Source organism: Salvelinus namaycush, chromosome 25 (assembly GCF_016432855.1).
Source record: "Salvelinus namaycush isolate Seneca chromosome 25, SaNama_1.0, whole genome shotgun sequence".
Taxonomy (NCBI): Eukaryota; Metazoa; Chordata; class Actinopteri; order Salmoniformes; family Salmonidae; genus Salvelinus; species Salvelinus namaycush.
This window is the reverse complement of record NC_052331.1, coordinates 25,976,477-25,991,714: the sequence shown is the minus strand read 5'-3', so window position 1 is coordinate 25,991,714 and position 15,238 is coordinate 25,976,477. Positions and strand designations below refer to the sequence as shown.

Below are 15,238 nucleotides of genomic sequence, written 5' to 3'. Positions count from 1 at the left end.
AATTGAGCTTTCAAAGCCCAAAACGGATGACAACCCTGAATCCAAAACAAACACACCTTCATTTAAATCAATTCAATTCCAATCATGTTAGATTGCGTTTTCGGCAGCTTCTACTAACAAGGTAACGTGAATTAACGCAATTGCCTAGCTATAATGACACAGAAAAAGTTGTGGTGAAAAAATTAAGTTACATTCCAATATTATTTTGGGAGGATATAGATATTTGACTCTAACAATTGTTTTGCTACTGTAGGTAGCAACAACAACTTTTCAGAACTTATTTCCCTGACTGATCAAAACTAGTTTTAGTCTTTCCTCTCTGCAGCAGACATATGGTGAGCAATATGTTTGGAACATCTGGTGAGCAATATGTTGGGAACATCAAAGCACATTATCGAATCGGCACCTAAGTATCTTGATTATATTGAGAGTTCCCTGGCATTTCCCAGGCCCATCTCACATCGGACAATAATGACAAAAGCCCAGGATATAACATTTAGCTGAGCTCTTATCTTGAGCAATAACAAATAGTATGATTCATGTACGAGAGGATTAGGCCTACTAAATTACTACTAAGGCTAGATCCCACAACGCTTGAGAATTATGCCTTACAAGTCCCAACTACTACCAACAAAACTGCTTGCCATAGAGTGGTGGGGAGGAGGAGTCGACAGAAGCAACTTGACCTTTCATTTTCTGGATTCAGGTTCACTCAAACAACATTTTACTATTGACAGTTGACTTCGAGATTGTATATAGATTGGCTCTCCTTCAATATGAATTGGTTCATGAAACTGCCACCAGCTCCTGATATCAGGGCATAAAAACTACTCATCAGTCCATTGCCTAGCAACAGATAACCCACATACACAGATGTTATCAACACCTCTCCATAAACCAAGCTGAGGAGGTACGACCAAATCCCAAATGGACACCTAGACCCAACGTCCTAGGGACTTGGAGGTCTAAGAGGGTCTGCCAGCTGCAATCAATATGGAAACAGTTCTGATCAGCTAGGTGGAAGATTCATCATATTACTTATATCAATCAAATCCTGTCAGATTTCCCAAAGTGCATAGGGAAGGTGTTTGGGTCGATTTGGGATTGAGCGGTAGTATAGGGTACTAGAGCCTTGCAGCCAGGTCCACTACTCACGCTGTATGTGAATAAGCTGCTTTGGCATCTTGAACTCCCCGGGGTAGAGGGACTCGTAGTAGGCGATGTTGCCGTCTGCCTCCGGGACGGGGATGACCATATTGTGTTTCTCTCCATACACCGACTGAGCCGACATGGCCCTCTGGAGATGGTGTTCCTAGAGAAAGAGATCTTAATAATAATCAACACATTCAGCAGACGCTTTTTATCTGAAGCGATTTACAATCATGCGTGCAAACATTTTCATATGGGTGGTCCCAGCGGGAAACAAACCCTCGATCCTGGTATTGCAGTCACCATGCTCTATCAACTGTGCCACACAGGACCACAGAGAGGAGTAGAGGTCAAATGAATGAACATACCTCTGCCCAGGATTTAACAATCAAGTCAGACCCCTTTAATAGGTAAATTGACAGGGTCAGCTGGAACTTGAGGAAATTGACGCCTAGAGTGGAGTACATAAGTCAGAGTGAATCTCAAGCACTGTGACAGACTGCCATCTTATCCTTGAGGCTAGGAACAAACCAAGGGTCAAATCATTACTGATAGAAACAATCACCTTCAGAGTTTTTAGGTGATGGTTTAACTAGTACTCTCAAACAAAGGACTGGAAAATGGAAAATAAAACAGCAGGACTTGGCAAGGCCAGGGTAAAAGTGCTGGAATGGTTGTCAGTCACCGATTTACTATGCTATTCCCCAGGTGCAAAACCCAAGTACACTTTATATCCAAGGCAATATGTAGGCTTAACCTCTCTTGGGTACGTGAGACGTTAGCGTCCCACCTCTTCAACAGCCAGTGAAACTGCTGGCCGCCAAATTCAAATACAGAAATACTCATTATAAAAATTCAGAAAACAAAACATATTTTACATAGGTTTAAAGATCAACTTCTTGTGAATCCAACCACGGTGTCAGATTTTAAAAATGCTTTACGGCGAAAGCATACCGTACGATTATTTGAGAAGATAGCCCAGCAGACAAATCATTACAAACAGTAACCAGCCAAGTAGAACAGTTACACAATTCAGAAAGAGATAAAATGAATCCCTTACCTTTGATGATCTTCATATGGTTGCACTCAGCAGACATTCATTTACTCAATAAATGTTCCTTTTGTTCAATAAAGTATCTTTATATCCAAAAACCTCAGTTTTGTTCGCGCATTTTCTTCAGTAATCCACAGGCTCAAACACAGTCAAAACAGGCAGACAAAAATCCAAATTGTATCCGTAAAGTTCATAGAATCATGTCAAACGATGTTTATATTCAATCCTCAGGTTGTTTTTAGCCTAAATAATCGATAATATTTCAACCGGACAATAACGTCAATATGAAAGGTAAACAAGAAAGGCACTCTCTCGGTCGCGCTCATGAAAAAGCGCTGTGACACTTTAGGGTCCACTCATTCAGACTGCTCTTACTTCCTTATTTTTCAGAATACAAGCCTGAAACAATTTCTAAAGACTGTTGACATCTAGTAGAAGGCATTGGAACTGCAATTTGAGTCCTAAGTCAATGGATACTGTAATGGCATTGAATAGAAAACTACAAAAAAAAACTACTTCACGAATGGATTATTCTCAGGTTTTCGCCTGCCAAATCAGTTCTGTTATACTCACAGACACTATATTAACAGTTTTGGAAACTTTAGAGTTTTTTCTATCCAAATCTACCAGTTATATGCATATCATATCTTCTGGGTCCGAGAAGCAGGCAGTTTAATTTGGGCATGCTTTTCATCCAAAATTCCGAATGCTGGCCCCTTACCCTAGAGAAGTTAACTCATACCAGTTTCGTAACAAAAAATTCCTATTCTTCGGTTTCAAAGTCTGGGGGATAGTTTGGACCAGGCACCTGGCAGATTATGCACTTTACAGCAACAAATAATGACTGTCATCTCAAATCACTACAAACCACCAGTGGAACAGGGTTTCCATTAGCCGGTAAAAGCCAGCTTTTCGCCAATAAAAATTATTTAAAGTAATTAAAAAATAATAATAATAATCCCATTGCAATGTTTTCCACAAGCACATTGAGTAGTCAGCCAAATAGAAAAAGTAGCCCGCCAGGCAACCACCGACTGTTTGCTCATTGCTGTTGCTCTAAGATGGCAACGCCGAGCAAATGCGCCAATTGAATCTCAACAAGGAAACAGTCGGTACTGGTATTTGATGAATAATTATTGAAAAAGTATGGATTTCAGAAAACAAAGATGTGCAAGCAACTACAGAGGACAAACAGGTACAAGGTGGGCATTTCATAACTAAACATTTCTGAAGTATTGACCTTGGGCGAATCAATGTAGTCGGCGCTAGATTCCACAAAGACTGGTCTCTTACCAATGTCTGCTTTTTACCTGATCCGAATATTTTTGCATTAATGGTAGAACTGACCAAACTTCTGTAGGCTACACACACACACACAATATTCTGACCTTATGAACTAATGTATTTTAGGCCAGAAAAACAACCATGTATGATTCAATGAAAATGAAACTCAGGGTATTGTAGCCTACAGTGCGTGGAGGGTGAGTGAGCCGAGTGCTCTGTATGCAGCATTAGACCCGCGCAGGCGCATTTTGCTTAACTTCTCTAAGATAGGGGGCAGCATTTTCACGTTTGGAATAAAAGCATACCTAAATTCAACTGCCAGCTACTCATCCCTAGAAGATAAGATATGCATATTATTAGTAGATTTGGACAGAAAACACTAAAGTTTCTAAAACTGTTTGAATCATGTCTGAGTACAACAGAACTTTTTTAGCTGAGGACAAACCATTCAGTTTAATTTTTTTTGAGGTCACTCTTTTCAATGGATTTTCTTTGGGAATCCAGGTTTCTAATTGACCTTCTTGCAGTTCCTACCGCTTCCACTGGTCGTCAACAGTCTTTAAAAATTGGTTGAGGGTTTTTCCTTTGTGTAATGAAGTACGGCCATCTTCAACGAGGGTCACTTGTGTACTGTTTGAGGCGCGTGACCAGAAAGCTAGCTACAGTTTGTTATAATCCTGTATTGAACACAGATCATCCCGTCTTCAATTTGATCGATTATTTACGTAAAAAAATACCTAAAGTTGTATTACAAAAGTAGTTTGAAATGTTTTGGCAAAGTTTACAGGTAACCTTTGCGATACTTTGTAGTCACGTTGCTCAAGTTGGAACAGGTGTTTTTCTGGATCAAACGCGCCAAATCGACGGAATTAATCGAACAAAAATGACCATTTGTGATGTTTATGGGACATATTGGCGTGCCAACAACAGAAGCTCGTCAAAGGTAAGGCATGAATTATATTTTTATTTCTGCGTTTTGAGTCGCGCCTGCAGGGTTGAAATATGCTTCTCTTTGTTTACTATGGTGCTAGCCTCAGATAATAGCATCGTTTGCTTTCGCCGAAAAGCCTATTTGAATTCTGACATGTTGGCTGGATTCACAACCAGTGTAGCTTTAATTTGGTATCTTTCATGTGTGATTTAATGAAAGTTTGATTTTTATAATAATTTATTTGAATATGGCACTCTGCATTTTCTCTGGCTTTTGGCCAAGTGAGACAGTAGCGTCCCGCCTAAACTCAGATTTTTGGATATAAATATGAACTTTACCGAACAAAACATACATGTATTGTGTAACATGAAGTCCTATGAGTGTCATCTGATGAAGATCAAAGTTTAGTGATTAATTTTCTCTCTATTTCTGCTTTTTGTTACTCCTCTCTTTGGCTGGAAGAATGGCTCTGTTTTTCTGTGGCTATGTACTGACCTAACATAATCGTTGTGTGCTTTCACCGTAAATCCTTTTTGAAATCAGACATGTTGGCTGGATTCACAACAAGTGTAGCTTTAATTTGGTGTATTTCATGTGTGATTTCATGAAAGTTGGATTTTTAATAGTAATTTATTTGAATTTGGCACTCTGTATTTTTACTGGCTTTTGGCCAAGTGGGACGTTAGCGTCCCACATTTCCCAGAGAAGTTTACAAAAACCAGCGTAAGCCCTTTGGTATATTCTAATGCCTTGATTTCATTGGAAATGCACAGCAACATTATTGACTACTTTGGAAAAATGTGTGGTATTATGTTTACAATTGAAAACAGAAAATGTATGAATTTAGTGTATTGCTATTTGTTTTTGGATATCGTATAGGCCAGGGGTACTCAAGTACTATTTGAGAAGGTCCAGCCACACAAATTTCCTAAGTGGCAAAGATCCAGATGGATAATGTAATTAAAACGGCGTAGTAAATGCCCACCTCACAACCCATGCACCCCACCCAAAAAACAGTTCACACCCCTCTTCTTGGCACAGAGAACATTTTGCAGTTTAATAACCCTGTCGCGTTAGGCTAGGCTATGCTAGTCAGCTTTTTTGATGAGTAGGATCCTGGATCCGGGAGGGAGACTCGTTAGAGGTTAAAGCAAATTTCCCACAATTCTACACATTTAACATGGAGTATATATATATTTGACGTTTTAAAAGCGATTTTTCTGCAATTCTACACATTCTTCCATGTCTTATGTGTGTTTATATGACACCAGGGGTCGAAACCCAACCTGCGGTCCATACTGACCACGTTCTGGGTCCAGATTTGGTCCACCAGTTGAGTATTGGGGGGGGGGGGTCTTGGCTCATATGACCTTTAACACGTCTTCTCTAGAGATTAAAGTATTTCAATGCCAGATATCAATTGCCACAAAGATCAGAATATCAACAAGTGTTTGCAACTCTGGTCTTTGAATTGCAGTTTGCCATTTATTTCACTGATCCAGATTCATTCTTAAAAGCCTAATGCAGCCATTTTTATCTCAATATGGTGAGTGGTGGGGTTGATAAACCAGAACGATTCTCCTCCCCTGTTTAAATCTCTAGTTTGGGAACATTTTGGCTTCCCAGTAGATTTCAACGGCGATGGACAGAGAGTTATGGATGAAACGTTAACAGTACGTCACCACTGTTCAATAGCCTATGCAGCTGCCAACACCTCAAACATGTTGACACCGAAATCACCCCACTATTCCTACCACCGAAGCAAGACAGAAACGCAGAGAGACAACTTCGTCTCCTCAGCATTCAAGCAGCTTTTCGCAGTCGATTCTGACCGTGCCAAAAAAATTACAAGCGCGATAGGTGTTTATCGGCCCATTCTCGGTGGTTGAGAATAGGGGGTTTCAGCACGTCATGAAAGTGCGAGCCACGTTCGAAACATCCCTCTCGCACCCATTTCAGCAAAAAGGTAGTACCTGCTCTAGCCTATATAAGCAAGCCAAAGTTGTTAATTACAATTTACAAAAATATAAAGAAGCAACAATTGCAAAGATTTTACTGAGTTACAGTTCATAAGGAAATCAGTCAATTCTTTGGCCCTAATCTATGGATTTTACATGACTGGGAATACAGATATGCATTGTCGGTCACAGATAGCTTTTTTTTTTTTAAAGTAGGGGCGTGGACAAGAAAACCAGTCAGTATCTGGTGTGACCACCATTTGCCTTGTGCATCTCCTTCACATGAAGTTCTTCAGGCTGTTGATTGTGGCATGTTGTCCCACTCTTCAAAGTTGCTGGATATTGGCGGGAATTGGAACACTGTAGTACAGACCATCTAACATACTCAATGGGTGACATGTCTGGTGAGTATGCAGGCTATGGAAGAACTGGGATATTTTCAGCTTCCCGGAATTGTGTACAGATTCTTGCGACCTTGGGCTGTGCATTATCACGCTAAAACATGAGGTGATGGCGGAGGATGAATGGCACGACAATGGGCCTCAGTGTCACGGTATTTCTGCATTCAAATTGCCATCGATAAAATGCAATTGTGTACGTTGTCCGTGCCATAACCCCACGGCACTCTGTTCACAATGTTGACGTCAACAAACTGCTTGCCCACACAGTCTGCTATCTGACCGTTACAGTTGAAACCATGATTCGCCTGTGAAGAGCACAGTTCTCCAGCGTGCCAGTGGTCATCGAAGGTAAGCATTTGCCCACTGAAGTCGGACACAATGCCGAACTTCAGTCAGGTCAAGAGCCTGGTGAGGACAACAAGCACGCAGATGAGCTACCGAGATGGTTTCTGACAGTTTCATCAACTGTCCCGGTGGCTGGTCTCAGACGATCCCGCAGGTCAAAAAGCCAGATGTGGAGGTCCTGGGCTGGCGTGGTCACATATGGTCTGCGGTTGTGAGGCAAGTTGGAAGTACTGTCAAATTCTCTAAAACGACATTGGAGGCAGTTTATTGTAGAGAAATGAACGTAAAATTCTCTGACAACAACTCTGGTGGACATACCTGCAGTCAGCATGCGAATTGCACGCTCCCATAAAAAAAAAACTTGACATCTGTGGCAAAAACATGACCCCAAAAACCCAATACGAACCGAACCGTGGGTTTGGTGAACCATTACACCCCTACCAGCAACTATCAGGAAATAACTGATTGAACGAGCACTAAGTGTACAAAAATTTGATCAGTTGTACAATATGATAAACCACAGGACAATACATTGACTGCACTTGGACTTTAAAGAATCCTGTACGAGTCTGCCAACTTCCACAGGCTTCAAGCGTCCTTTTAAGAGGAATTTTCTCAGCAATCTGCAACACAGAATTGACTGAAGAAAGAAGTCTGCATTAAACATGGGCTTTTCTACACAGAAAGCAGCAGTTGACTACTCCACTGTCAACACTGATTAAAATCAGTAGACCTACAGTGCCTTCTGAAAGTATTCACACCCCTTCACTTTTTCAAAATGCTACAACCTGAATTTAAAATAGATTAAATTGAGTGTGTGTAGGCCAGTGACACACAAAACCCCATAATCAAATTACGGACTCCTCTTTAAATCTGCGTATTCCTCCAAAGCTCAGTTGTCCTGAGTCTGCACAACTCTGCCAGGACCTAGGGAGACACTCAAGTGTTAGTACTCTATCTCGACAGAATTATGAAAATAATCATGGCCTCAACCTTCAAACTAAAAGTGGCAGTAATAAAGCCTCTTGAAAAAGCCAAACATTGACCCGGAAAATAGAAAAAAACTAAAATCGGAATCTCCCATTCCTCTCAAATTTTTGGGAACAATCTGTTGCGCAGCAACTCACTGCCTTCCTGAAGAAAAACAACGTATACGAAACGCTTCAGTCTGGTTTTAGACCCCATCATAGCACTGCTCCTAGACCTTAGTGCTGCTTTTGATACCATCGATCGCCATTGGAAACCCAAATTGGTCTAGACGGACAAGTTCAGCTCTCATCTGTCGGAAAGATATCAGTTAGTCTCTGTGGATGGTTTGTCCTCTAAAAAATCAACTGTAAATGTCGGTGTTCAAGGCTCCGTTTTAGGACCACTATTGTTTTCACTATACATTTTATCTCTTGGTGATGTCATTCGGGAACATAATGTTAACTTTCACTGCTATGCGGATGACACAGCTGTACATTTCGATGAAACATGGTGAAGTCCCAAAATTGCCCTCCATGGAAGCCTGTGTTTCAGACATAAGTGGATGGCGGCAAATGTACTACTTCTAAACTCAGACAAAACAGAGATGCTTGTTCTAGATCCCAAGAAACAAAGATCTTCTGTTGAATCTGACAATTACTCTTACTTTCTGATTTTTGCAATGTTACTCTGGACCATGATTTCTTTTGACGAACATATCAAGACTGTTTCAAGGACAGCTTTTTTCCATCTACGTAACATTGCAATAAACAGAAAAGTTGTCAAATTGCAGACAAATTAATCCATGCTTTTATCACTTCTAGGTTAGACTACAGCAATGCTCTACTTTCCGGCTACCCGGATAAAGCACTAAATAAATTAACTTCAGCTAGTGCTAAACACGGCTGCTAGAATCTTGACTAGAACCCCAAAAAAAGTGATCATATTACTCCAGTGCTAGCCTCCCTACACTGGCTTCCTGTTAAGGCAAGGGCTGATTTCAAGGTTTTACTGCTAACCTACAAAGCATTACATGGGCTTGCTCCTACCGATCTTTCCGATTTGGTCCTGCCGTACATACCTACACATACGCTACGGTAACAAGCCGCATGCCTCCTTACGGTCCATAGAATTTCTAAGCAAACAGCTGGAGGCAGGGCTTTCTCCTACAGAGCTCCATTTTTATGGAATGGTCTGCCCATCCATGTGAGACGCAGACTAGGTCTCAACATTTCAGTCTTTATTGAAGACTCATCTCTTCAGTAGGTCCTATGATTGAGTGTAGTCTGGCCCAGGAGTGTGAAAGTGAACGGAAAGGCACTGGAGCAACGCACCGCCCTTGCTGTCTCTGCCTGGCCGGTAACCCTCTCCACTGGGATTCTCTGCCTCGAACCCTATTACAGCGGCTGAGTCACTGGCGCACTTCCATGCCGTCCCTAGGAGGGGTGCATCACTTGAGTGGGTCGAGTCACTGACATGATCTTCCTGTCTGGGTTGGCGGCGCCCCCCCCCCGCCCCTAACCCTTCCTGTGACATCGGGTGGTGTAGGTGTCCTGGAGGGCAGGTAGTTTGCCCCCGGTGATGCGTTGTGCAGACCTCACTACCCTCTGGAGAGCCTTGCGGTTGAGGGCGGTGCAGTTTCCATACCAAGCGGTGATACAGCCCGACAGGATGCTCTCAATTGTGCATCTGTAAAAGATTGTGAGAGATAACAAGCCAAATTTCTTCAGCCTCTTGAGGTTGAAGAGGCGCCTTTTCTCCTTCACCACCCTGTCTGTGTGGGTGGACCATTTCAGTTTGTCTCTGATGTGAACGCCAAGGAACTTGAAGCTTTCCACCTTCACTACTGCCCCGTCGAAGTGGATGGGGGGGGCTCCTTTTGCTGTTTCCTGAAGTCTACGATCATTTCCTTTGTTTTGTTCATGTTGAGTGAGAGGTTACTTTCCTGACACCACACTCCGAAGGCCCTCACCACTTCCCTGTAGACCGTCTTGTCGTTATTGGTAACCCCACCCTTGTGGGGCCCCAGTGTTTCCTACCGTCACCACCTGCGGGCAGCCCGTCAGGAAGTCCAGGACCCAGTTGCACAGGGTGGGGTCGAGACCCAGGGTCTCGAGCTTAATGACAAGTTTGGAGGGTACTATAGTGTTAAACACTGAGCTGTAGTCAATGAACAACATTCTTACATAGGAACTTTTGCTTTGCTGGATATAGCCCCGAAATCGGCATCCAATGGGTAGAGATACAGCTTTAGAACAAGGTTCTACAGTATTAGTAAAAATGTGATCAATACACGTGGATGATCTTGTTCCTGTAGTGTTTGTAAACACCGTGGTAGATTATGGGCACCGATTACAGTGAGAAGCTTCCTCTTGAGCGGACCACTTGATGAAAACCCGTCAATATTCAAGGCCCCAAGAAAGTAGAACTCTGTTTACATCACAAACTATCAAGCATTTCAAACATTATTTAGAAGTGAACCTTCAACCACAACACTTCAACCCCTAAGCATTACAGGGATATGGCTCTGAATATATATTCAGCAACACATCCATAAGCATTCCTGTCTCTTCTGTAGATATTACAACCTTGTATTGCTAGTGCTGTATCAAATTAATCTGAGTCTCAGAAACCGCTAATATATGAATGTTCTGATGTTAGCAAGTTATTGATTTCATGAACATTATTTGGAAGGTTACATATTAATATGGGCTAATTTCAGCCTTTTCCTGAGTAGCTTATCAGAAAGCTATGGAAAAGAGCAAACAAAGAACAAAATATACATTCAGCAGTCCATTAAATCAGTTGGTGTGTGCGCTGTGGGGTTGACGGTACGAACCCATAGGCTTGGTTCTCTGTTCCAGGCTTTTTGGAGGAAGGGTGGACAATGAGACTGTCATTACAGATGTAAGCAATGTCCTCACGCGCTCTGGCAGCTTTCATGGCTGGGATAAGTTCTTTCCTCTTTCAGCGCAAAGCTTCTGGATAGTCCTCGTTGAGGAAGATATACATTCCTCTCAAGTTCTTGGCTCTTCCCAGAACAACTACCTTGTCCTTGAACCTCAGGAACTTGACCACCATTGGCCTGGTCCTGTCACCTGGGCCAGTGGTGGGTTTTCCACATCAATCTTCCTTTGGTCCATCTTCAGTTTCTTCCAGATCATTTCCCTCACTTTGTCCCTAGACTCCATCCAGGTTTGGTGGAGATTCTGCAATTTATTCCACATTCATGTTGTTCCACCTTGATTGTCCCTCAAGATAACAAGGACAGAGAAATCAGTTTATCATGGATTTACATACACAACTGATGTCCTCTCTCAATGACTTACAGATTGCTGTCATCTTGCCGTTCTGCTGTTTAAACTCATCGAGCTGACCCTGAGAGAAGTGCAAACTGTTCAGGTCCTGAAATCGGGTCAGGTCGTCCATTTTATTAGCTGACTCCACCAGTATTTGGACAAAACACTTGCAGTTGTTACAACAAGAAAATGGCTTATTGTAGAACTCTGTTTAAAAGATCCTTCACCTGTGATAGAGGCACACCACTGTCCTCAAATGATACTCCCACTGGCTTTGGTCTTTGTCATGGTAGCAACATAGGTAACGCTTTTACTCCAAGCAGTTCCAGACAGGGCAGGTCACAGGGAAGATTGAAAAACAACACAGCAGGGATCTAGACAGCTACAAGCCCAGGACAATCCGTGGTCCCAGCCACAATGGCTAACCATGTCACGGGCTGTGTTCAAGTCCTCAAGAAAACCCAGCTAACTTGATAACATCTAGGCTAGATGCTACGCCAAACAACTCCTTAGACCCCGGCCTTGTCGTCAGGATCACTGGACAGATCGTAGCAGCCCCAGCTGCCAATCGCGTTGCGGGATCCAAACATAAAAAAGGTAGCTAGCTCCTAAGAAATTTTTCAATAGACGTTGCAATGTATAGCCACTGATTTCAGCTCTAAATATGCACATTTTCGAACAAAACATAAGTGTATGTATAACCTGATGTTATAGGACTGTCATTTGATGAAGCTTATCAAGGTTAGTCAAAAATTATATATCTTTTGCTGGTTTGTTACGATCGCTAACTTTTGCTACTGGGGAATGGCTTGTGTTTCTGGCTATTGTGGTAAGCTATAACGCTATATTGTGTTTTCGCTGTAAAACACTTAAGAAATCGGAAATATTGGCTGGATTCACAAGATGCCTGTCTTTCATTTGCTGTACACTATGTATTTTTCAGAAATGTTTTATGATGAGTATTTAGGTATTTGACGTTGGTGTCTGTAATTATTCTGGCAGCTTTCGGTGCAATTTCTGATTGTAGCTGCAATGTAAACTATGATTTATACCTGAAATATGCACATTTTTCGAACAAAACATAGATTTATTGAATAACATGTTATAAGACTGTCATCTGATGAAGTTGTTTGTTGGTTAGTTTGGTTGGTTCTTGGTTAGTTAGGTTGGCTTTGTGCATGCTAACTGTGCTGTGAAAAATGTCTGTCCTTTTTTGTATTTGGTGGTGAGCCAACATAAATATACGTGCTGTTTTCGCTGTAAAACATTTTTTTTTAAATCGGACATGTTGGCTGGATTCACAAGATGTGTACCTTTCATTTGCTGTATTGGACTTGTTAATGTGTGAAAGTTAAATATTTCAAAAATATATATTTTGAATTTCGCGCCCTGCACTTGAAGTGGCTGTTGTCATATTGTGGCCGGCCTCGGGCTTGCAGCCATAAGAAGTTAACATAAATCTTCAGTAACGTTCCAACCGGAGAATTACATCGACTTCAGACGTGCGATGGAACAGAGCCCCCTCATGTGAACGTGCATGGTCAGGTCATGGCAGACCTGACTAATTCCTGTCTCCTTCGGCCCCACTTCACAGTAGAGGCATCAGACAAGGTTCTACAGACTGTTGACATCTAGTGGAAGCCGTAGGAAGTGCAAACTCATCCATATCCCACTGTGTATTCAATAGGGTCTTGGTTAAAAATCGACCAACCTCAGAATTCCCACTTCCTGTTTGGATTTTTTCTCTGGTTTTTGCCTGCCATATGAGTTCTGTTATACTCACAGACATCATTCAAACAGTTTTAGAAACTTCAGAGTGTTTTCTATCAAAATACAAATAATAATATGCATATATTCGCAACTGGGACTGAGGAGCAGGCAGTTTACTATGGGCACCTCTGTGCACCTTTCATCCAAGCTACTCAATACTGCCCCTGCAGCCATAAGAAGTTAAAAGGCTGCAATTTTTTTAAATAAAATCAGTCTCTGTTTTTTTGTCAAGGAAAATATTGGCTTAGACAGTATCCAGATTGTCATACCGACCTTGTGCCATACCGGAATATGCAGTAATACAGGCACTGAACACAAGGGCCGCTGTTTTCAAACCCCACTGATGCCCTGTAATCCGAAGGTTAGCAATGCTAACAAATCCCATAGAGAATGCTAATTAAATGCTAACTAGTGCGTTGGGCTGGAGGTGAAATAAACACCTATTTAGGCGAGGTGCTGGCTAGTGGAGTATAACACTTGAAAAAGAAAAAAGTAGAGCCGCACACTAGGAGCTCAATTATTGCATCTGAGCTTCGAGAATGCGGTCCTCCTTTTCTTTAACTAGGTCATTGGGAACATTTTGTACAGTTTCTGGCCTAAACTATACAAGTAACAAAAAAATGATACTCACAGTTTGCTGTATGCACAAAACAAATATTAACCAGCAAGGCTCTTGATCCAGGAGAGGATTCTCTGCTGTTACCAAGCGAAAGCTTGATTTGGGAAGAAGCTTACCACTTAGCTACTAAATTAGCTTACCAAATGCACGACTTCTGAGCATTTAGTACATTTTAGACAGTTAATAGTTAAGATATCTAGCTGGCAAACATTTGTGTATTCCATAATATAATTAGATCACCTGGCGCATGCTGCACAACAGTGAATGACTCACAAGGCCCCGGTCTCTCATCGTTGTGTGCTTGTAAACAAACACCACGTGACTGGACTACCGTAAAATTCATAATGTGACAGGTGAAATGAAGATGCAAAGAACTTTATTTCCTAACTTATTGCACAAGTTGACTGCAGGTACTTAAAAAGTAGTTACAAATATTAAAATGTATTAAAACAACTTTAGAAATAGTTTCAACAGTATTGAAAAAGCATTGCGGGCGGCTTTATCGAAATACCCCGGTAAACCGCCCAAGCCTACTTATTATACCGCTCAGTTCATACATTAAACCCCATCCCCAATACACGTGTAAAATTGGACTATAAATTGTGCCTTCCTGTGTTATACTCATTATAAAATGTACTTTATGTACGTATTCTTATCATTTATTAATTCTGGTTGCATTGTCGAGAAGGAACCTGCAAGTAAGCATTTTGTTGGACAATGTATAATATGCGTACCCCGTGTTTACGACCAGTAAAACTTGAAACGCTGCTGCATCCTCGAGTTGCATGTTCTTTTAAGATGAATTACCATAACCTAAATTGGATTTGTGTCATCCTGAGGAAAAGTGCCGGGGGGGGGGGGGGGGGGGGGGGGGTACTCGTCTGACAGTAGTAAAACTAACGGGCCTCTGGCTCTCAGACCTGGGCATTGTGCCATTGGCAGCCTGTCAAGACAGCAGCAGCACAGCGTGGTCCCAGATTTGTACATAATCTCTCCGGAGTGTGCGATTATGGTTTCACTGTGCCGCTCGCCACAGCTCTGCTCTGGGGTCCCTAGGCAAGCTTCAGTTTGCTCTGCGGTCTCACTGTCTGCATCCCAAATGGCACCCAATTCCCTATTTAGTGCACTAGTACTGCACTACATATGGAATACTTGGGCCATAGTCAAAAGTAGTGTGCTATATAATGAACAGGGTGCCATCTGGGACACATGTCATTCACTTCCAACTAGAGTCCAGAAAAGTGTTTCATTGTCAGCAGCAGTCAAATCTCCTTCATCTACACAGGTACAATGATTCGTTTAAACTTGGTCACCGCTTTGAAAGGACATTATGGAAACAAAATAATACATAAACAAATTGCTGTCTGCAACATACCACAAAATATTTAATTGTGCAGGTATTCTATGACCGAGTTAGTTGGTGCCAATTTGAAAATAATGGCATTCATACCCATGGGAAATA

At 41.9% G+C, this 15,238-nt stretch overlaps 1 protein-coding gene across 2 annotated transcripts in view; it reads right to left on the bottom strand.

Annotated features, from left to right (window-relative positions):
- LOC120020402 (enhancer of polycomb homolog 1-like) overlaps positions 1-15,238 on the bottom strand; it is a 51,878-nt gene that overhangs the window by 22,580 nt on the left and 14,060 nt on the right. For both annotated transcript variants that reach the window (XM_038964032.1, XM_038964031.1), the window contains one exon: positions 1,156-1,312. In XM_038964032.1, coding sequence (XP_038819960.1) covers positions 1,156-1,291 — 136 coding nt within the window. In that variant the 5' untranslated portion in view covers positions 1,292-1,312. The remainder of the gene's footprint in view (positions 1-1,155; positions 1,313-15,238) is intronic.